This window comes from Stegostoma tigrinum, chromosome 7, assembly GCF_030684315.1.
Source record: "Stegostoma tigrinum isolate sSteTig4 chromosome 7, sSteTig4.hap1, whole genome shotgun sequence".
In the NCBI taxonomy this organism is placed as follows: Eukaryota; Metazoa; Chordata; class Chondrichthyes; order Orectolobiformes; family Stegostomatidae; genus Stegostoma; species Stegostoma tigrinum.
This window is the reverse complement of record NC_081360.1, coordinates 73,221,466-73,243,644: the sequence shown is the minus strand read 5'-3', so window position 1 is coordinate 73,243,644 and position 22,179 is coordinate 73,221,466. Positions and strand designations below refer to the sequence as shown.

At 38.2% G+C, this 22,179-nt stretch overlaps 1 protein-coding gene across 1 annotated transcript in view; it reads left to right on the top strand.

Annotated features, from left to right (window-relative positions):
* dars1 (aspartyl-tRNA synthetase 1) overlaps positions 1-22,179 on the top strand; it is an 82,816-nt gene that overhangs the window by 8,891 nt on the left and 51,746 nt on the right. Inside the window, exons 3-6 of the mRNA XM_048533969.2 lie at positions 607-636; positions 12,238-12,295; positions 13,689-13,781; positions 14,979-15,081. Coding sequence (XP_048389926.1) covers positions 607-636; positions 12,238-12,295; positions 13,689-13,781; positions 14,979-15,081 — 284 coding nt within the window. The remainder of the gene's footprint in view (positions 1-606; positions 637-12,237; positions 12,296-13,688; positions 13,782-14,978; positions 15,082-22,179) is intronic.

Sequence of the window (22,179 nt, the reverse complement as noted above, 5' to 3'; positions counted from 1 at the left end):
ACATGCTCCTGCTGATGGATGCAAATGCCCTTCGGTGTACTGTTTAATAAACAAGATTCCTTGTTAGTGAATGCTTGCTGACTGAGGATGGGGAGAACTTCCACCCAGCTTAATCTCATATTTAATCTGAGTCTCACAGATGGATATTTTACACCATGTCACTGGATAACACTAAGATTTCCAGATGATTTTTGTTTGGCTATCCTTTTTCTCCATCATCCCTTGCACTTCTGTTCCTGTCTTTAACCAAGAGGCCTAGAGTTTCAAGTTATGGTATTGAGATCAGCTAACAAATTACAGATTTTGGGTTTAATTGGGACTGGTTAGCCTGTTTGGTTTAGGATTTGTCGACCAAATCATCAGAATAACTATTCAGACTATGTTTTGACAGAATTGCTTCAAATATGCAAAATAACAGAGATACTTGCTAGATTTCAAAAATTATAATACTATTGTGGTACTACAATCATCATGACATACAGTTGCGCCGATATTGATTCAGATATTTGGGAACATATTATTTCCAGCATTTTCAGTTATATAAATTTGGTTTTTATAGCTCAGAGGTTGCTAACTTTCTTCTTGATGTAATGTTATTTACTACAGGCAACCGAAAACCAAGCAGGAGCTGAAGAGGTATGTGGTTTCAAAAATATGCTCAAATTCTAGTTCAGATTTATGCTAGTTTTGTCAGGATTTCGCAAGAGTAGTATTCTGCATTTCTTAATGTGCAGTATTCAGAAATGCTTTCTGAAAAACTGAATCCCTCATAATTTGTCCATATCATATGTAACCTTTTTTCTTCTCACTTCCTACAGTACCGAAAAGAGGGAGTTAGATTTTTTCCAAATGCAGCTGCTATCTATTTTGCAACGCCGTCTGCTACTTAAAAATGTATAACACTTGGTCTTAATTTGCACCAAGTAAGCTCACTCATCATCTCCCACTATAGTCCCTCACCAGTGTTGATTCCTGGATCAGCATTTCTTCAGTTTTAAATTTCTGAAAAACAAACACAAAATGTTGGAAATATTTAAGCCTGGCAGATATGAACAGGGTTATCATTTCAAATCAATTACCGTATGTTAGAACACCTTCCAAAGATATTGCTGAATCTACTGAATATTTCCAGCACTTCTATGTTTTTATTTTAGATTTTCGGCATCTGCACTATTTCATGCTAAGGATTACTTTATCTAATTTCTTCATTTGGCATTTAGTCAAATCTTTTAGCTATTGATTGACAGATTTCTTGAGGGTTAGGAGACTAGCATTAATGAGGTGAATATATGTTTGCCTAGTTAACCCCTGTCTGGAGGCAGTTTCATTAAAATCTATTATTGTGGCATGATTTGTTTTATTAATGGACCATGTGAGAATTCTGAGACCATTTCTTATTTCATTTTGCTGCAAATTTTTAATTAAGCAGATTGTAGGTTAGATTTTGACTGATCTGTGAAGTAACCCCATAAGTGTCTCTTTGTTGCACTTGCCGAAATATTCTTAAAACTCTCATCTAGAGTTAAAATTAACAATTGATTCAGCGATTGCTGATACTTTTGGAAGATAGTTTGAAGTTTCAACCCCCTGCCCCTCTTCATGTGGATGTGTTTCTAAATTCACTGCAGTTTTAAATACATGTCTGTTATACTTGTAAATCACTCTGAAGGCCTGAGTCTTAAGTTTTACACCACATCCTTAATAGTGCTAGAGTCTGCAACCCAACAGTGAAATTCATATTTCAATGTTCATTCTTTCAGTTTCTCATTCTATTTTGAAAATTTTGATTCATAACCCTTTAATCCAAGTTTCAAAGATTATTTCAGAGATAGTAGGAACTGCAGATGCTGGAGAATGCAAGATACCAAAGTGTGGAGCTGGATGAACACAGCGGGCCAAGCAGTGTTCATCCAGCTCCACACTTTGGTTTCAAAGATTATAATTCTGTTTTATCTAATCTTTCTACTCAGTTTAACCTTTGAAGTCATTCTGATAAATTCATCTGTGTTATCTGCATCGGCTGTCTGAATATTGTGACTTAGTGTCATTCGCTTGCCTTTTCTCCATATCCTGAATATTGTTCTATTTAAACAGTCATCCAGTGCCCTTCTGAAGGTCTCAATTGAATCTGCCTCTACCACATTACTAAACCATGAGATCTAGGAGCAGAATTAGACCATTCAACTCATCGAGCCTGCTTTGCCACTTGATTATGGTTGATCTGTTTCTCAACCTCATTCTTCTACCTTCTCCCTATAACCCTTGATCCCCTTTCTAATCAAGAATCTAGCTATCTCTCTTGAAAACACCCCTTGACTCAATCTCCACAATCTTCTGTGCCAATGAGTTCCATTGATAACCACCCTCTGGCTAAAGAAATTCTAATTCATCTCAGTTATAAAGGGTTGTCCCTTCACTCTAGGCTGTGCCCTTGTGTCTTAATCTATTGTATCAGTGGAAACAACTTCTCCATGTCCACTTTATTCGGGCCTGTCAGTATTCTGTAAGTTTCTGTGTGATGCCCCCTCATCCTTCTAAAATCCATTGAGCATTGACTCAGGGACTGCAACCACTCCTCATACAGCAAGCCCTTTAATCCTGGGATCATTCCCTGCAAACATCCTCTGGACTCCGCCAACAGCAGTACGCCCTTCCTTAGATACAGGGCCCAAAACTGCTGTCAGTATTCCAGATGTGGTCTGACTAGCGCCTTATGCAGCATCAGCATGTGTTCTAGACCCTAAACAAAAAAAAAATCAAAGAACTATGGATGCTGGAAATCAGAGACAGAAACAGAAATTGCTGGACAAACTCAGCACATCTTTCGTATCTGGAGAGAAAGCAGAGTTAGTGATTCAGGCCCAGTGATCCTTCTTCACAGCTTCAGAGCCAAATTCTGTACAGATGCTGCCAGACATGCTGAGTTTTTCCAGCAATTTCAGTTTTTCTTTTCTAAATCCTAACTCCTCTCTGTATAAAAAAGTGACATCTCTTGTCACTTTTGCTGCTTCTGCAATTTAACTTGACCATGCCCCCTCATTCCTGATCCTTTTTGTAAGAGGGAACAGTTTCTCCCTATCCAAGCTGTCTAGCACCTTCATAATTTTGAAAAGTTGATAATGTCTCCTCTTAACCTTCTATCCAAAGAAACTAGTCCCAACTTCCCAAACTATCGACATAGCTAAAGTTTCACACCCTGGAGTTATTTTCTTAATATATCTTAAGGTTTTGTGCTCAGAACTGAATGTAGTACTCCTGGTATTCCATCAGCTTTTTTTGACCATTCAATATGAACAAGACTAATCTGAGACATGAACTGTGCTTTCCTAACCTTTGCCCACATATGTTGATTCCCTGAAAAATCAAAAGTCTGCCTATTTGCAATTTAAATATAGTGGACACAAGGATCTGCAACTCTCTCTGGGGTAGAGAATTCTGAAGATTCCAATCCTTTGAGTAAAAAGATTTCTCTACATCTCAGTCCTTATTCTAAAACCTTGCCCCTTTCCTTGACTTCCCAACCAGGGAAGCAGCACCTTGAAATCCACCTGATCCTTACAGTACTCCAAAAGTCACAGCCCACAAACATGAAAATGCCCCCATTTTTCTTGCTTTTTGCTTCCTATTCCTCAACCAATCCTCTGTCCATGCTAGTACATGACCCTCACCTCCGGAGCCTTTTTCTTGTGTATTAACCTTTTGTTTGGCACCTAATTAAGTGCCTTTTGGAAATCCAAGTATACCAAATGTACTGATTCCCCTTTATCTATCCTACTAGTTATATCCTTAAAAATATAAGAAATTGTCGCACAAGATTGCCCTGTTTTGCAACCACGTTGACTTGTTCCAATCAATCTGTCAGGTCAAGTTCTTATTAAAACTGCCTAAATTGAAATGAAATGTGAGGCTGGATGAACACAGCAGGCCCAGCAGCATCTCAGGAGCATCTGCAGTTCCCATTATCACTAAATTGACTCTGGTGTTGTCCGAACTGCAGTTGTCAGGCTAATTGGCTGGTTTTTTTCCTGTATTTTTTTGCGTTCTCTCCTCCTTTTCTGAAATAACAGTTTTGCATTTACTATCTTACATTCTGCTGGTACCATTTCAGAATCTAGGGAATTTTGAAAAATTGTAGGCAGTGTATCAGTGTATCTTTGCAACTGTCTCATTTTGAACCATAACATATAGGCCATTAGGCTCTGAGAGTAGTTGTCAGATTTTTAGGCCCTTGAGTTTCTGGTCTTTGGCTCTACTGACATTAATTACCGTAATTTCATCACTGTGACTATCCCTGAGCTAACCCTCAACTTCTGGTTTATAATTTCTTATTTTATAATTATAACTTCTACTGTGAAATCAAACACAGTATTTGTTCAAGGTCTCTACCATTTCTTCATTCATTCTCCATCAGGAATTTTTTTTCTGTCACTGCTTCTAAAAGACCAGTGTTTTCTTTAGCCGCTGTCTTCTGTTTTGTATGGCTGTAAGTGATATTGGAATCTGCTTTTTTATTTCTGGCTATTTAGAACATAGAACAAAGAACAATACAGCGCAGAACAGGCCCTTCGGTCCTCCATGTTGTGCTGACCTGTGAACTAATCTAAGCCTCTCCCCCTACACTATGTCATCATCATCCACATGCTTATCCAAGGACTGTTTAAATGCCCCTAATGTCGCTGAGTTAACTACGTTGGCAGGCAGGGAGTTCCACGCCCTTACCACTCTCTGAGTAAAGAACCTGCCTCTGACATCTGTCTTAAATCTATCTCCCCTCAATTTGTAGCTATGCCCCCTTGTACAAGCTGAAGTCATCATCCTCGGAAAAAGACTGTCACTGTCTACCCTATCTAATCTTCTGATCATCTTGTATATCTGTATTAAATTCCCTCTTAGCCTCCTCCTCTCCAATGAGAACAGACCCAAGTCCCTCAGCCTTTCTTCATGGGGCCTGCGCTCCAGACCAGGCAACATCCTGGTAAAGATAATAAAATGTGAGGCTGGATGAACACAGCAGGCCAAGCAGCATCTCAGGAGCACAAAAGCTGACGTTTCGGGAAGGGTCTAGGCCCCGAAACGTCAGCTTTTGTGCTCCTGAGATGCTGCTTGGCCTGCTGTGTTCATCCAGCCTCACATTTTATTATCTTGGATTCTCCAGCATCTGCAGTTCCCATTATCACTGATACAACATCCTGGTAAATCTTGTCTGCAACTTTTCCAATGCTTCCACATCCTTCCTGTAATGGAACGACCAGAACTGCATGCAATATTCCAAATGAGGCTGCACTATCTTCATTTGATCTTCATTTTAAAAAAGGGGACAAAAAAATCAGTATTTCGGTGGCCCTTTCGTTCTAAGGTACTCCAAATCTTGAATTTATCACTATTCTATGAAACATTATAGCCTCTTTCACTGTAATAATATCATTAACATTCTAGTAAGCCACAGATGGAGCTTTCTGATTTGAGTTTTTGCTCTCCAATCGAATGTAATTTTATGAAACATTTTACATTGTGTCTTTAAAAATTTCCCACCATTAATTTATCTCCATATCTTTCAGTCTTTTACCGTACAACTTCAGCTTGCTGTCCCCTCATACCAATCTAAATATTATCATATCAGCAAAGAACAAGAAGTCAGCCACTCAACCCTTCAAGCCTGCTTCACACTTCAATGAGATCATGGCTGATCTAACTTTAATCTCAGCTGTACAATCCTGTGTATCCCCAATAATCTGATCTCTTCATAATCAAGAATCTGTCTACCTCTGCCTTAAAAATATTTAAAGATTTTGCATTCGCTGTCATTTGAAGAAGAGAACTTCAAAGATACTCCATCTTCTGAGAGAAAATTTTTGCAAATCAGGGCAGGACTTATATACCAAATGGCAAGGTCCTGGGGAATGTTGCTGAACAATGAGACTTGGAGTGCAGGTTCATAGTTCCTTGAAAGTGGAGTCACAGATAGAGAGGGGAGTGAAGGTGGCATTTAATATGCTCGCCTTTCTGGATCAGGGCATTATGTATAGGGGTTGAGAGGTCATGTTGCAGCTGTACAGAACATTTATTAAGCTACTATTCAAATACTTCATGCAATTCTGGTCTCCCAGCTATAGGAAGGATGTTGTGAAACTTGAAAGGGCTCAGAAAAGATTTACAAGGATGTTGCCGGGGTTAGAAGGTTTGAGTTTTCTGGAGAGGTTGAATCGACTGGGGCTATTTTCCCTCGAGTGTTGGAGGCTGAGGGGTGACCTTACAGAGGTTTATAAAATCACGAGGGGCATGGATAGAGTAAATAGATGAGGTCTTTTCCCTCAGATGGGGATGTACAAACCTAGAAGGCATAGGTTTAAGCTGAGGTTTAAGGTTCAAAATGCAGCTCCTCCCATTTAACTAAATTAAACTCCATCTGCCACTCCTCGACTCATTGGCCCATCTGATCAAGATACAGTTGTACTCTGAGCTAACCTCCTTTGCTGTCCACTACACCTCCAAATTTGGTGTCATCTGCAAACTTACTGACCACATCTCCTACGTGCATGTCCAAATCATTTATATAAATGGCAAAAAGCAGTGGACCCAGCACCGATCCTTGTGGGATACCACTGGTCGCAGGCCTCCAATCTTAAAAGCAATCCTTCACTGCCAAACTATGTCTTCTGCCTTCGCACCACTTCTGTATCTAAACAGCTAGTTCTCCCTCTATTCCATGTGATCTAACCTTGCTAATCAGATTACCATGAGGAACCTTGTTGAACGTCTTACCAAAGTCCATGCAGATCATGTCTACCGCTCTGGCCTCATCAATGCTCTTTGTTACTTCAAAAAACTTAATCAAGTTAGTGAGACATAATTTCCCATGCACAAAGCCACGTTGACTATTCCTAATCCGTCCTTGCCTTTCCAGATACATGTAAATCCTGCCCCTGAAGATTCCCTCCAACGTGTGACCACCGATGTCAGTCTCACCAGTCTATAGTTCCCTGACGTTTTCTTTCCATCTTTCTTAAATAGTGGCAGCACGTTAGCCAACCTCCAGTCTTCTGGCACCTCGCCTGTGGCTATCGATAATACAGGTATCTCAGCAAGGGGCACCCCTCAGATAAAATATGTTTCAATTAAGTCACCTCTGACTCCTCAGCTCCAGAGAACAGTTTAGAGAGATATTCATATGTTAAGTGGGCAAAAAGTTTACAAATTGTGTATAATGTGGGAAGATGTAAAGTTTCTCATTTTAGAAAGGAGAGCAAAAGGGCATTAAGTGGAGAAAATCTGCAGAAAGCTGTAACACAAAAGCACTTGGGTTTGTGCACAAAACACAGAAAGCGAGCACACAGATGCAACAGGTAACCAGGAAGGCTAATTGAATGCTGGCCCTTATTTCAACGGAGTTTGGAATGTAAGAGTAAGGAGATTTTCCTGCAATATATAAGATGTTGGTGAGACCATATCAAGAGTAATATGAGCAGTTTCAATTCTCTTTTTTTCAGGAAAGGTATTATTCTATTGGAGGCAGTTAAGAGAAGGTTCACTTGTATGATCCCTGGTATGGAGAGAATAAGTAAAGGCTAAACAGATTGGGGCTCTTAGATTTCTTACGAAAACATAAAGAATTCTTAAGGGACTTGACTGGTTGCATGCTGAGGGGATGTTTCCTCTCATGGAAGTGTCAGGAACCAGGAGGCACAGTGTCATAATAAAGGGGCACCAATTAAAACCAGGAATGAGGAAGAATTTCTTCTTTCAAACATTTGAGGGTCTTTAGAGCTCTTTGCTGGAGAGAACTGTGGGAGCAGAGTCCTTGTGTATATTTAAGGCCAAGATAGATAAATTCTTGATCAGCAGGGGAATTAGTGGTTCTGAGGAAAGGGCAGGAAAGTGGATGTGAGGAATGTTAAATCAGCTGTGATCCTGTTGAATAGCTGAGTATTTTTCATATTGCCTTTGATTTTATAAGCCAAGCCCATCTAGCCTTACCTCATAAGACAAACCATTCATTCTAATTGTAAGTCTAGAAAACCTTGTCTGAACTGCTTCCAATGCATTAATATCCTTCAGTAAGTATGGTGACCAGTCCTGTACACAGTATTCCAAATGTGGTTTCCAGTTCCAGGCATAACTGAAGCATACCTACTCTATCAGAGATAATGGGAACTGCAGATGCTGGAGATTCCAAGATAATAAAATGTGAGGCTGGATGAACACAGCAGGCCAAGCAGCATCTCAGGAGCACAAAAGCTGACGTTTCGGGCCTAGACCCTTCATCAGAGAGCATGAGGGGTCTGATGAAGGGTCTAGGCCCGAAACGTCAGCTTTTGTGCTCCTGAGATGCTGCTTGGCCTGCTGTGTTCATCCATACCTACTCTATACTTGTATTCAGTTCTCCTCACAATAAAACATAACATTCTATTAGCTTTGCTGCTGACCTTCTGCACTAGGACTCTTGGATCTCTTTGCACTTAAGAGCTACTTCAACCACTTACTATTTAGATATTATGCTTTTTTTAAAATTCTTTTTGCCATAATGGATAGTTTCACACTTTCTCATATTGTACTCCATTTGCCAGATCTTTTCTCACTCACAGGATCTGTATCCCTTTGTGGGTTGCAGACTTCAACTTTGTTTGTGATTAAGTTTGACTACAGTGTACTGTAAAGAGGAATGCAATTATGTTATGATCACTATTTTCCAGTATCCTTACTCCTTTTTTCTGAAACAATGAGATGACTAATTAACCCTACCTCGTTGCATAACTTTTTAAATTTATTCATGGAAAGTGGGCATCATGTAGTCAGGCCAGCATTTGTTGCCTATCTTGAAGCCAACTAAGAATCATCAAATAGAGGTGGCCCGAACAGAGATGCCCATTTCCCATGATTTTTTTTTAATAACTATATCTATAATATCTTAATAGCTTTCCACTGTGTATTCCTCTTGTATATGTTCTATAAACCATTTGTATCAGAGATTTTAGACGCCTGCTAAATCTTCACCAATTCTGGATCTACTGAGCTAAAATATTTTCTCAGAACTGTCCTTCAGCCCTTCTTTTTTATCAGAATTATCCCTCCACCTTTTCCTTTCTGTCCTGTTTACTGTAGACATTTACTTCCTAACCTTGGTTACCTAGTAACCATGATTCTGTAATGGTATTTATCCCTAATTTGTACCACAACCATTTATTTTTGCATGTTTTATTTTATAATTAGTCTGGCTTCTAATTGTGTCTCGATTTTTACCATATCAAACCTATTCTGACTTATCGTTTTTATGTCCAAGTGAACAACCAATTACATTGAAATCTGAAATCCATTTGTCACAGTTTTAAGTAATTAATCTAATATCTTTTAGTTTCTATCATTGACCTACCCATGGTGAATTTCTCTAATCAGTTATAAAGTTTCAAGCTGCTCAGTAATCATTCATTCATTTAATTATGGACTTTTAAATTTCCTGGCAACAGATATATGATTAACTAGTCTATAATTCCATAATTTCTCACTTTCTGATAGAATGGAGCGCCATGTGCAATGGTTCATTCCTTTCATGACCTTCTGTTTACTTTCCCTTTTACTTTTGGTGCCTCCTGATTTATAAAGTCTCTGTAGAGATGAAAAAGAATTAATGTCTCTCCATAAAGAATGATTGCTTGTTATGGTTATTTTCAGGGTAACTTCAAGGAATGTGTTTGGTTTATATTTCTGTTGCTGTGTATGTCTAGAGAAGCAGCCCTAAGCCACTTTGATATGTAGCATTCAAATGGCAAAATATGTTCTGATTCTTAGATAACAAAATGTGAAGCTGGATGAACACAGCAAGCCAAGCAGCCTCTCAGGAGCACAAAAGCTGACATTTCGGGCCTAGACCCTCCTTCAGAGAGGGGGATGGGGAGAGGGTTCTGAAATAAATAGGGAGAGAGGGGGAGGCGGACCGAAGATGGAGAGAAAAGAAGATAGGTGGAGAGGAGAGTATAGGTGTGGAGGTAGGAGAGGGGATAGGTCAGTCCAGGGAAGACGGACAGGTCAAGGAGGCAAGATGAGATAGTGGGTAGGAAATGGAGGTGCAGCTTGAGGTGGGAGGATGGGATAGGTGAGAGGAAGAACAGGTTAGGGAAGCGGAGACAGGCTGGACTGGTTTTGAGATGCAGTGGGGGGAGGGGAAGAATTGGACTGGTATTGGGATGCAGTGGGGGAAGGGGAGATTTTGAAGCTTGTGAAATCCACATTGATACCATTGGGCTGCAGGGTTCCCAAGCGGAATATGAGTTGCTATTCCTGCAACCTTTGGGTGGCATCATTGTGGCACTGCAGGAGGCCCATGACGGACATGTTCGTCTGAGGAATGGGAGCGGGAGTTAAAATGGTTCGCGACTGGGAGGTGCAGTTGTTGATTCTTATCAGTTTTGCACTTACTAATCTAGAAAACAGGAGTAACTTTAATAGCAGGCTTGGTTTTCATGAGAAGGAAAGGGACATAGAAATGTACTGAAGAATGTCCCAAGTACTTGTCAGCTTGTTGCTGCTGCAGGCTCTGCCAGAATGCCATTAGGAAGAAACCTAATTTACCTTAGTGGTGGTGGTCAGGGGTGTGAAGAGTTTAAATGTTATATTTTAAGATAACACATCTGTTGTGGGGTTGTGACTATTAATAGGTTATGATCTAATTTTAAACTGTTAGATTTAATTGCCATCTTGGTACGTAAGATTCATGATGTTATAGTGACAGAACAAGCATTCAAATGTATTTCAGTGCAATATTATGACCAATAAATGTGAACCAGTTGCAATGAAAGACCTTAAGTGTTTCACTTAGTCAGGAGTTTTGCAATGTTTATGGTTCTGTTGTAGATAAGTTTTTAAAAGCTTTGTAATAAACTTTCTAGTTAATATGTATGGTGGTGATTAAAGGTTGATCGACTGTTAAATTTTAAAATGAGATTTGTTCTTTTGAGTGTATGAGCTCGTTACTCTGAGAAAATTCTGTTCAGGAAATAGTACTTGCACTTGTTAAGTTTGTCACAAGACACATAAAATAAAGGAGATATGGGTAGTAAGTTTGCAGACGACACCAAAAGTGGTGCTGTATTGGACAGCCAAGAACGTTATGCAAAGTACAAGAGAACCTTGGTCATTTAGGACAATGGGCAAAGGAGTGGCAAATTAAGTTTAATTTAGGTAAATGTGAGCTGTTGCATTTTGGCAAGACAAATCAGGGCAGGACTTTACAGTTAATGGTAGGGCCCTGGAGAATTTTACAGAACAGAGACCTAGGAGTACATGTACATAATTCCTTGACAGTGGAGTCCCAGTTAGACAGAGTGGTGAAGAAAGCGTTTGGCATGCTTGCTTTCATTGGTCAGTATATCGAATGTAGGAGCTGGGATGTCATGTTGCAGCTGTACGGGACATTGGTTAGGCCATGTTTAGAATACTGCATTCAGTTCTGGTCGCCCCACTATAGGAAAGATGTTGTTAAAATTGAAAGGGTTCAGAAAAGATGTACAAGGATGTTGCCGGGACTGGGGTGTTTGTGATATAGAGGCAAGCTGAATAGACTGGGACTACTTTCCCTGGAGCGTCAGAGGCTGAGGGGTGACTTTTTAATAGAGGTTTATAAAATTACGAGGGGCATGGGTAGGGTGAGTAGCCAAGATCTTTTTCCCAGGGTAAGAGAATTCAAAACCAGAGGTCATAGGTTTTAAGAGAGGATTAAGATTTAAGGTCAGAGTTGTTCCTAAGGGTCTGTTTCCACACTGTATAAATCATTCATGCTGACAAGAAATCCTAAGCTGATCTAGTCTCAACTACCAGCATTTGGCCCATATCTCTTTTAAACCCATCTTTTTCATATACCCATCCAGATTCCTCTTAAATGTTGTAATTGTACCTGGCTCCTTCACATTCTGTACAAACAACACTTTGTGTGAAAAGTTACCCATCAGGTCATTTCTAAATCTTTCCCTTTTAAATGCTGGTAAATAGGGCTATGTCACTTTAGGATATCCGGTCAGCATGGGTGAGTTGGACCAAAGGGTCTACTTCTGTGCTGTATAACTCTGATTCTATAACGTGTCTAACTGTGAATTATTTTGGAATTATAATCATCATCATTATCCCATACGTTTGTGATTTTTATGGTGGTTCAGCATGACATTTTGGCATCAATTTTGCAGTCTGTCTAGTAAAATTTATAAGTCACATATAAATCTCTAGAGAACAAACGTGTGGTTTCCCTTCTAGGACATTGCTAAAGACAGATATGGAATTCTTCCATTGATTCAGTCACAGGAAAAGCTGGGTGAGTTCAGTTATGATTAATATTTTCTTTCCTCCCAATGCCTTGAAAAGTGATGATCTGTTGTTCTTTCACAACACCTACTACGTGTCTTTTAACACAGTCTACCATGAGCCTATTTTAAATCTGTTGTATTAGGCAGAAGCATTAGTGTCCCTCTGCAAAATAGCAGTAATGATAATTTTTGCTTTGTGAATAGTGTTTCCAGAGAAAAATATAGTTTTGTTAATTAAGATTTTATGCTGGCAAATGTTGCCATGATTTTATTAGAAGAGACAGCAAATCAGAATGTCAACACGAAATGTGTAACAACAAAACTTGAAGCCCGTTTCTCAGAAGCCCTGAGGATCAGCATAAAAGAACAATGAGAATTTGAAGCAGGAGTATGCCTTTGGCTTCTTGAACCTACTGCACCATTCAATAAAATCATGGCTGAAATGATTATGACCTTTATCCCACTTTCCTGCTCATCCCTGTAGCACTTGACTGTATTGGCAATGAAGAGGCTAACTGAGTCCTGAATATATTTGATGACTGAACCTCCATCACCCTTTGGGGAAGAGAATTCCACAGACATCAACCTCAAGAAAAAAAATGCCTCCTCATCTCAGTATTAAATGGGAATCCCCTAATGTTCAAACTCATCCAATTCTAACCTCCACCACAAAGGGAAGTGTCTTCTCAGTATTCACGCTGTCAAGTCGCCTCAGGATCTGTGGAGTTCACAAGGTCACTTCTAAACTCCAACTGCTATAGGCCCAACCTGTTCAACTTTGACTCGCGATAAGTATTTCATATGATGAATCAGCCTGTGCTATTTCCTTGCAATGATATTTGCTCATAAGACAAATTGTACTCCAGATGCCACCTCACTTAAAAACGCTGCACTGCTTTAGCAATGTTTCCCTACTTCTATACTCAGGAAAAGTCTGATTAGATATTTTCCAAAGGTTTTGCCCTCCTGTGGTCTCTTCAAGCAAATAGATCCAATTTATTACCAAAAATGGCAAAAAGGGAACAGGATAATCACATGCTGTAATGTACTGAGGTATGCAGAGGAAAAAAGCCCTAGGGTTGGTCCACTGACTATCGCACTGACATTAGCTGGTGTCTGAAAGAAAATAGCATCTAATCCAGGAATGGGGAAAATAACAAAAAACCAACAACCTAATTCGTCGATCTAATTGGTAGAGGTTTGGGCTCATTTTGTTGGAATAAGGCGGTTCAGCCTGAAATTCTTGCATTGGAAATGTGTTGGTCTTGAAAATTGAAATCAGCAACATAACAAGATTGAGTGTTTTATTTGAGATTTTAAATAAGCACAATGTTTTGATTATTGTAGTGATATTGCATTTTCTGAGCTAACACTAAACATAAGTGCATTCTTTATGCATAGACCGTGTTTTGGTTCATGTGAAAAATCTGACAGAAGAGAAAGCTGACCAGGTGGTCTGGCTCCGTTCCCGAGTCCACACCAGTAGAGCCAAAGGTAAGAGGAATGGCTTGCAGCATGTGGTCATCTTTCACTTCAGACTTGGTCAACAGGAAGCAGCTTTTGTAAGCAGAAGTTTCCCATTGTAAATGTTTCCACTAATTTATTTTTTCACTCAGTATTTGGCTTATTTAGGTGCTAGCTGCACGATAAGCGAAAGGGAATATAATTCTCAAATTGCATCTGCTTCAATGTATTTTTTCAAAATACAACGTCTTTTAGCCTTAAAAATACAACCTTTTGATTTTGTAAAATAGTCACTATAGCTGCTGTATGTTTTATATGTGTTATAGCAGAGATGAAAGGTGGTGTAGCAGTAACTGCTTGAGAAATATTTGAGTACTCAAGTAAGCAACTTAATTCAGATTTTATGAAAGCCCATTAAGAATCCGGGGTGATATTACTTTGCCTTTGGCTGTGCTGCAGTGTTCGAGCTGATAACTTTGAGAAGTGTTTAAACTCGGGTCCATTGGATTAACTACCAGTCTTCAAATGGAGCCAGTGTTTGGTATACAATGGTGTCTGTCAGGTATAAAGGTTTTAAGCATGATTGTGAATCTGATGATTATCAGTCATTTTTTTATTGTGTATTTCCTGTATGTTACTATTAAGTCTTTAAGAAATGGGTCACGTGGGCCCTTTAGCCATCGGAGAACAAGATTATGGCTTGATTCCTGTATCAACCCCAGTTTCCTGCCCTGCGCCCATATCCTTTAGTTATCTTAATGCTGAAAAATTAATTGGTTTCACTTGTGACCATTTTCATTGGATAGCCATAGCTCGAATAGAGAACTGCAGACATTGAGAGTTGTTTTTCAAGCAAAAATACTTAATAAATTAAATGTTTATTTTATGTGGTTTTAGTAGACCTAATTAAGCAAATGGTGAATTCATTCAGCAGTGAAAATATTTTGGTGACCTAAAAGCAAGAAATAACTTTAAAAGGAATAACCAAGATACAAAATTGCTGAATGTTAATTTAAATGGTTGTTTCAGTCTGTAAAGTTTTATGGGTTAATATTCCTCTTTAATCTCCAGGATTGATATATTTTTTCCAATTTATACAAGCTTCCTACATCTTTAAAGGAAAAGTGTACAAATAGCAAAAAGTGTGAATAAGTTGTAAGAAGCAAATCAGTGTGTCAGAGGATCTGACGTATGTAGTACTCAATAGGGCTATTTTTATCTCTACAGGGAAGCAGTGTTTTTTAGTCCTGCGTCAGCAACAGTTTAATGTCCAAGGACTTGTGGCTGTAGGAGACCATGTGAGCAAACAGATGGTCAAATTTGCTGCTAAGTAAGTTTGGAATTACTTCCTTTCGTCTGAAGTACAATTATGAGAAAGGAGATGTTTTCCATTAGGTCCCTTTTCATTCTGTAGTTCAAATACGTATGATGGTTAGCATCCTTTGTTTAAATCTTGTCATTTTTTTTCTGTAACCAGGGTAAATACTGAAAATTTGTATGTTTTGCTGTAAATCATTTATATTTCAATTAGTACAATCCTGTCTAAAGCATGCATGAATGAATAGGAAGAATTTTGTGACATTTCAAATGTGAACACATGAAATGGTTAGCACTGCTGCCTCACAGTGCCAGAGACCAGAGTTTAATTCCAGCCTTGATTGACTGTCTGTGTGGAATTTGCATATTTCCCCGGTTCTGCGTGGATGTCTGCTGGGTGCTCCAGTTTCCTCCCACAGACTATATATATGTAAATTAGGTGGATTAGCCATAGTAAATGTGGGGCTATGGGGATAGCGTAGGATGCTGCTCAGAGGATTGATGGTAACGGGCCGAATAGTTTCTTCTTGTTCTGTGGAGATTCTTGGAATCAGGAGTAGGCCATTGAACCTCTTGGTCCTGCTTTGCTCTTCAATAATATAATGCCTGATCTGATTGCAGTCTCAAATGCGCATTCCTGCCTACTTTTTGACAATTTTTTCAACCCCTGCCTTTAACATCAATCTATCTATATCTGCACTAAAAATATTCGGACTCTGCTTCCACCACTTTTTTGGGAAAAGAGTTGCAATGATTTATGCCAACCTCCCAGAGAATTTTTTTTTTGTCTAATCTCAGTTTTAAATAGGCAACCTGTAATTTTTAAACAGAGATAAAATACTCAGAAGCGCATTTATTATTTACACTGCAATTAATAAAGAGGAGATTCAGGAAGTATAAAGAGTTGACCGGAACAAGGTTGGAAAGGCTAATTGTGAATATGCAAGAAACGTAAATTGCACTGAGCATTTTGTTTTAGTATATGTAATTAGAAGCAACTTAATTTGAGGTTGGAACGGCTTAGTGAGAGAGAAAGTTTGTGGTGCAGAGTGAGAGAACAAGAAAGAAAGTCATGAAGTATGCTGTTGCCATTTGCACATCTGAAGTGAATTTGAGGATTGTAGAAACAGCAGAACTGATATTAGAGTATTAGTACTCAAAAGAAAGAACTCAGTTTAATGTAGAAAAAACTTCACAGTTTGCACTCCAAGATTCTTGGGGAAAAATGGAAAAGAAATATCAGGCTGTTTTTAATTTTTTGGAAAGTTCTGCTAAGTAATTTATAGCCACCAAATGAAACAGAAGAATCAGAGAGAAACTAAAAGAAATTTGGTACTGAATTCCTTAACATTTTCTGCCCTAAGGAGAACAATCACAACCTCCCAGAATCTCTCCTTATAATGTGAAGTCCCTCATCCTTGATATTATCCTGGTGAGCCTATCCTACAAGGGTGGCACCGAGAATCGTATGTAGAGTTCTAGATGAGGCCTAACAGGTGATTTATGAAGGGTTAACAACACTGCCTTGTTTTTGCAATCAGTCTCTTTATTTACAAATCAAAGCACCCCGGTCACTTTTAGTTCCTTATCAACTTGCCTAGCCACCTTCAAGGAGTTGTGAAAATCTGACCCCAGAATGGCCACCCTCATTGTTTCGTATGTGTCACCGCAACATTAGCCACATTAACTTTACACCTACCATAAGGAGAAATTTCTTCACGCAGAAACACAATCCATAACACACTTGTATAAAGGGTCATGGAATCAGATTCAGTCAAAACTTTCATCAGGGTATTTATTTGAATAAGTGGCCAAATTTTTGAACAAAAGCTTCAAAGAATCGGCTCAGGCATGATGTCTTAATGACCCTCTTCTATGCTGCAAGAGTTCATGCTTCTTTAGAAATTTTAGAAAGGGAATTTGTTGCTTGATAAAGGGAATGTGAAAAAGTTTTGGGACCGTGATATTAGATCAGATGGTTCATGGAGAAAGGTACTACTATCTAATTTGATTAATTAAACAATCTCTTACTGTGAAACATTCTTGGATTTTTAAAATATAATGTTGAAATCCAGAATAATTTTCAAAATAACTTGTAAATAAATTATCAAAGCTTAACGGATTTTGTTTGTGAGTTTGTATTTTTCCTAGATAGATTTTAGAGGTTTCTTTATAAAATGTTTAGCTATTGTGTAATAGCATAGTTGTACAGTTTTAATTAGATATCCAGTTGGATGTTTTTGTGAGGGTGACTATAGGTCACTGATTATTAAAGGGTATTGTGAACTTCTTGTATGTCTGATTATTTTACTGTAGTTCTTGCTTTTTTACAGATGGCTGTGTTTGTTTTGTTAAACTGATAAGTCTGGCTTAACAGACTTGAGACAGGAAATTCATTTGCACCTGTTTCAGTTCATGGTGTTCCCTGCTGGCTACACTCTGTGTTTACTGTATGGGTGTCTGATTACAGTTTCAAATGGAAGGTGCCAAATAGACAAGTGTGCAGAATAAAAACCAAAAATGCATTTTGTGTCTATTAACACATATAGGAAATAAGACCAGGAGCAGGGCATTTGGCCCCTCAAGCCCGCTTTGCCTTTCAACTAGACCGTTGCTGATTTCCATCTCAACAGCATTTTTTTTCAGCAACACCTATCCTTTGATATTTATGGTAGTTAAAAATTCTAGTAGACCCCACCCCCAACCAGCAGGAACATCCTTGCTACAGCTATCCTGTTCAACCCTGAATGAAGTGTGTTTGCTTTAAAAGATCACTCCTTATTCTTGTAACCTCAAGACAATACAGGCCCAGTCTCCTTAATCGGTCCTCAAATGACAATTAAGCCATCCCAGGGATCAAGTTAAAGAAAAGTACAGCATATCCTGGATTTTTGAAACAAAAGCGGATAGTAGTGCAAAACTTTGCAGGTTTGACAGCATCTGTGGAGCGATGAACAGTGTTAATATTTTGAGTTCCATGACTTTGTTCTCAATTAATAATAATCCATTGTAAACCACCTTCACACCACACCCTCATGCATTGTTCATAAATAATTTTAATTTACGTCATCTGGTGCTCCAGTCTCCAACCAGCAGAAAATCTTTCCCGATTCTAAACTAGATAGACAGGGCAGTAGAAACCTGAGGGATAATCCAAATTGGAATGGAATTAAGTTGAATACATCAAGTAGAAAAGTTGTGACGCCAACTAGAAGATGGGAGAAACAAGGCTGAGCATTGTGCGTGTCTCGAATAACAGAATGATGTCGAAACAACAAAGTTAAGGGCACTCTACCTGAATGCATGCAGAATTAGCAACAAGATAGAAGATCTAAAAGTTTGACTAGAGATAAATTGTTAAAATATAATCATCTGTTTGGGCGGAGCTAAGAAACTAAAGGCAGCAAACATTGTTTGGAGTTATTTATAGGCCAGCGAATAGTAGTGGTAAAAACCGAAAGAACTGCAGACGCTATAAATCAGAGACAAAAAGAAATTGCTGGAAAAGCTCAGTAGGTCTGGCAACATCTATAGAGAGAAATCAGAGTTAATGTTTCAGGTCAAGTAGTTTGCAGCGTGGTACAAATCCAGGCAATAAGTGAAGCTTGTAGCAACTACAACATGGTAAGTGTGCGTTACTTCAATCTGCATATAGCCTGGGTAAACCAGTTGAAAACTAAAACTGTGGAGGATGAGTTTCTGGAATGCCTTTAGAATAATTTCCTGGAGCGACAAATTGAAAAGCCAACTAGAGCATTGGCTGTTTCATATCTAACATTAATTAATAAAAATTAGCAAATTAATCTTGTAATCTTTAGGGATGTATGATCAGAATATTACAGTGTCTGAAACTGAGTTAGTTCAGTCTGTGGCAAGGGTTTAAATTTGAATGAAGGAAATTATGGAAGTGTGAGGTACCAGTTGGTTAAACTGTATTGGGAAATGCATTAAACAGTTTGACTGTACAAAGGCAGTAGACAGTTTTTTTTAAACTATCTAGTACATGACTTACAGCATCTATGTATTTCTTCAAGGCGTTAACACTCTAGGTCAGTTAGTCACAGCCATCAAAGGCAATTAAGCATTGTACAAGGTTAAAAGCCAGGGTTAGAAAGACTAGAAATCATAATGAATCTGAGGTTTAACAGTGTTTTAAGAATACAGCAAAAGAGGACCAAGGAACCGATGAGGAAAGTAAGGGCAGAATATAAATGCAATCTAGCAAAAAACATAAAAATGGAGTGTAAAAGCTTTCATGGGTACCATAAAAGGAAACTTTGACAAAGACAAATATGAGTCCATTAAAAGCAGAGTCAGAAGAATTTATAATGGAGAATAGGGAAATGGCAGAGAAGCTAAATCTTTGCTTTGTCTCTTTTTAATCAGAAATATAGAAGAAATCTCCTAGATTTAGAGGTCTAACTCACCAGGGAGAATAAGGAATTGAAGATAATTAATGTTAGTAAGAAAGTTGTTATGCAGAAATTAAGGGGTTGAAAGTTGGTAAGACCTTTGAATCTGATCATCTGCATCTCACTGTTGAAAGACGTGCCTGTAGAGATAACATAGAATTGTAAAATCATACAGAATAGGAGAGGCTGTTTGACCCATCAAGACTGTACCGCCAAAAATCTACAATACCTAAACTAGTCCTACTTCCCTGCACTAGGCCCAAAGGCTTGAATATTATGTCACTTCCAAGTGCTCATCCAAATACTACTTAAAGGTTATGAGGTTTCCTGTCTCAACTACCCTCCCAGGGCATGCATTTCAGACCCCCATCATCCTCTACACGAAAAGGTTTTTCCTAAAATCCTCTCTAAATCTTGTGCCTTTTACTTTAAAATTATGTTCCCTTGTTATTGTAGTTGGTGCAGTGGTATAATCCTATTACAAAATTCCATAGATTCTGGAATAATTCCTGCAGATTAGAAGTTTACAAAAATCAACCAACTATTTAAGAAATTAGTAAGAGGTAAGAAAAAGAGAACTACAGACTTGTCAACCTTACATAGTGGAGAAAATCCTAGAGTCAATCATAAAGACTGATAAATGGATACTTTGATTTAAAAAATAATCTGAGCATAGTCAACATGCATTTGTGAATGGAAAATCGTATTTGCCAAACTTGTTCCAGCTTTTCCAGGATGTTATGAACAAAATTTATGAAGGGGAGTCGATGGCTGTGATATATTTGGATATTCAGAAGGCTTTTGATAAAGTCTCCCACCTCCTATCCAATGTGTTTTAATTTTATAAATGTGCTGGGATTGTTTGAGGATCGGCTAACAGACAGAGTAAGAATAAATGGGTCATTCTTACATTGCAGACTATGGATTAACACCGTCTCGTGGGATAGTGCAAGGATCAGTACTTTGACCTCAGATTTTCACAATATATATCAGTGATTTGGAGGTGTAGAACAAAGATGATATTTTCACATTTGGAGATGGCACAAAGCTGAGCAGGGATGTTGTAACTTGTGAGGAAGATGAAAAACATTTTCAGCTGGATTTGAACAGGCTTAGTGATTGAGCAAGAACATAATGTACAGAGTTTTCTTAAATAGTGAGAGGTTAGAAAGTATAGATATGCAAAGGGACTTGGGGTCTTGACAATAATTCACTATTATAATATGTTGAAATTTGGCATTCACATGTTTGTCTTGATGAATGCAAAATGAAAAACTTCAAGTGGATTTTCAGAAATGAACAGATTCTGTATTGATGAACAACTCTTTAGAACTAGAATACAAAATTTATATAGAAGTAATGATCGGTAGGCATATTTAGAGGAGGAATTCATGATTGGCAAGACTTAAACTATAATATGGAGGAATAGATGCGTAACATCTCCAATACTTTAGCTTTTTACAATGATTATAACAAATATGATGCAAAAGTGCTGTGTTACCACCCATCAGGTTATTTTCTTCATTAAATTCACTTTTATCATCAAGGACCATGGGAAAGATTGAATCAGAGCTTAAAAGCCATGATTAGAGCTTATTATCAGGCGCACTGTAAAGGTTGGAAAAAAGAACACCCTAATTGATGTTTACAATTAGAGATGTTCTCAATGGGTCCGCAAGATTCAGTCCTCTTGAACTGATATATGGACATTGAGGTGAGAAAGTACATTAACTAAACTAACGATAAATCTGTGAACTAAAGTGCAGTGATTGCATTTACGGTGATTTGGAAAAATGAGCAAAAGTGAGACAGTTAGCCAAAACTTGCTTCAGCTATGCTCAACAAACAATTAAACTAGAGCAGGAGAAGGGCCAAATCTTAAAATTTTGTTGATAAAGGTAAGTTAGAACCATTATCATCAAGGTTCATTGGACATTGTCAAATGAAAACAAAACTCACTGATGGAAATTATGTAGCAAGTACTAGGTGAAAAAAATGAGTGATTGTGTCATGGTAAAGAGATATGACAATTATAATAGGAAAAACATACTTACAGTAACAAAATAAATGAGTAAAAAAAATCAGTTTGAATGGAAAGAAAATACGAATTGAAAATTGAAAAGTTGATCCTCCACTAACCAGTGTGGATATTACGCAGGTGCTTAAATTGCATGCTTGCCAACAGAAATATTCAAGGCGGAGAAAGACAAGTTAAGTCTTGTGTTAGCTCTACATCAGTTCACAATTTACAAATCCAGTAACTCATAAGAGACTGTTTTGGAGAGATGTTGGGACCGGAAGTTGGACTGTGTTGTTAATGTTTAATATTGTATCCATTCAATTTAAAAATCATTTGTGTGACTGGCAAGAACAATGTAATAGTGATGTTGTTGAAATCAAATCTGAAAGAAAACAAATGAAGTGATCAAAATGCACTTGTGTATCTGGTTGTTAGGGATATTATTGTGTTTCCTGTATCATTACTGTTAACATAGAAGTAGCGTACAAATAACTGCTTGATAGAAAGTAAATGCATTTCTTCAGATCTTCTCTTTCTCTTTGGTGGGGAGGTATGATGAAAGTTGTATACCTGTTTTTTTTTGCAAGTCGGATTTTAAAATGGAGGCAAAGAGGTTTTAATCAGATCTGTGGAGATTTTATTTAAACACATAAGAATGTCATTCTGGAACAGTGACTCA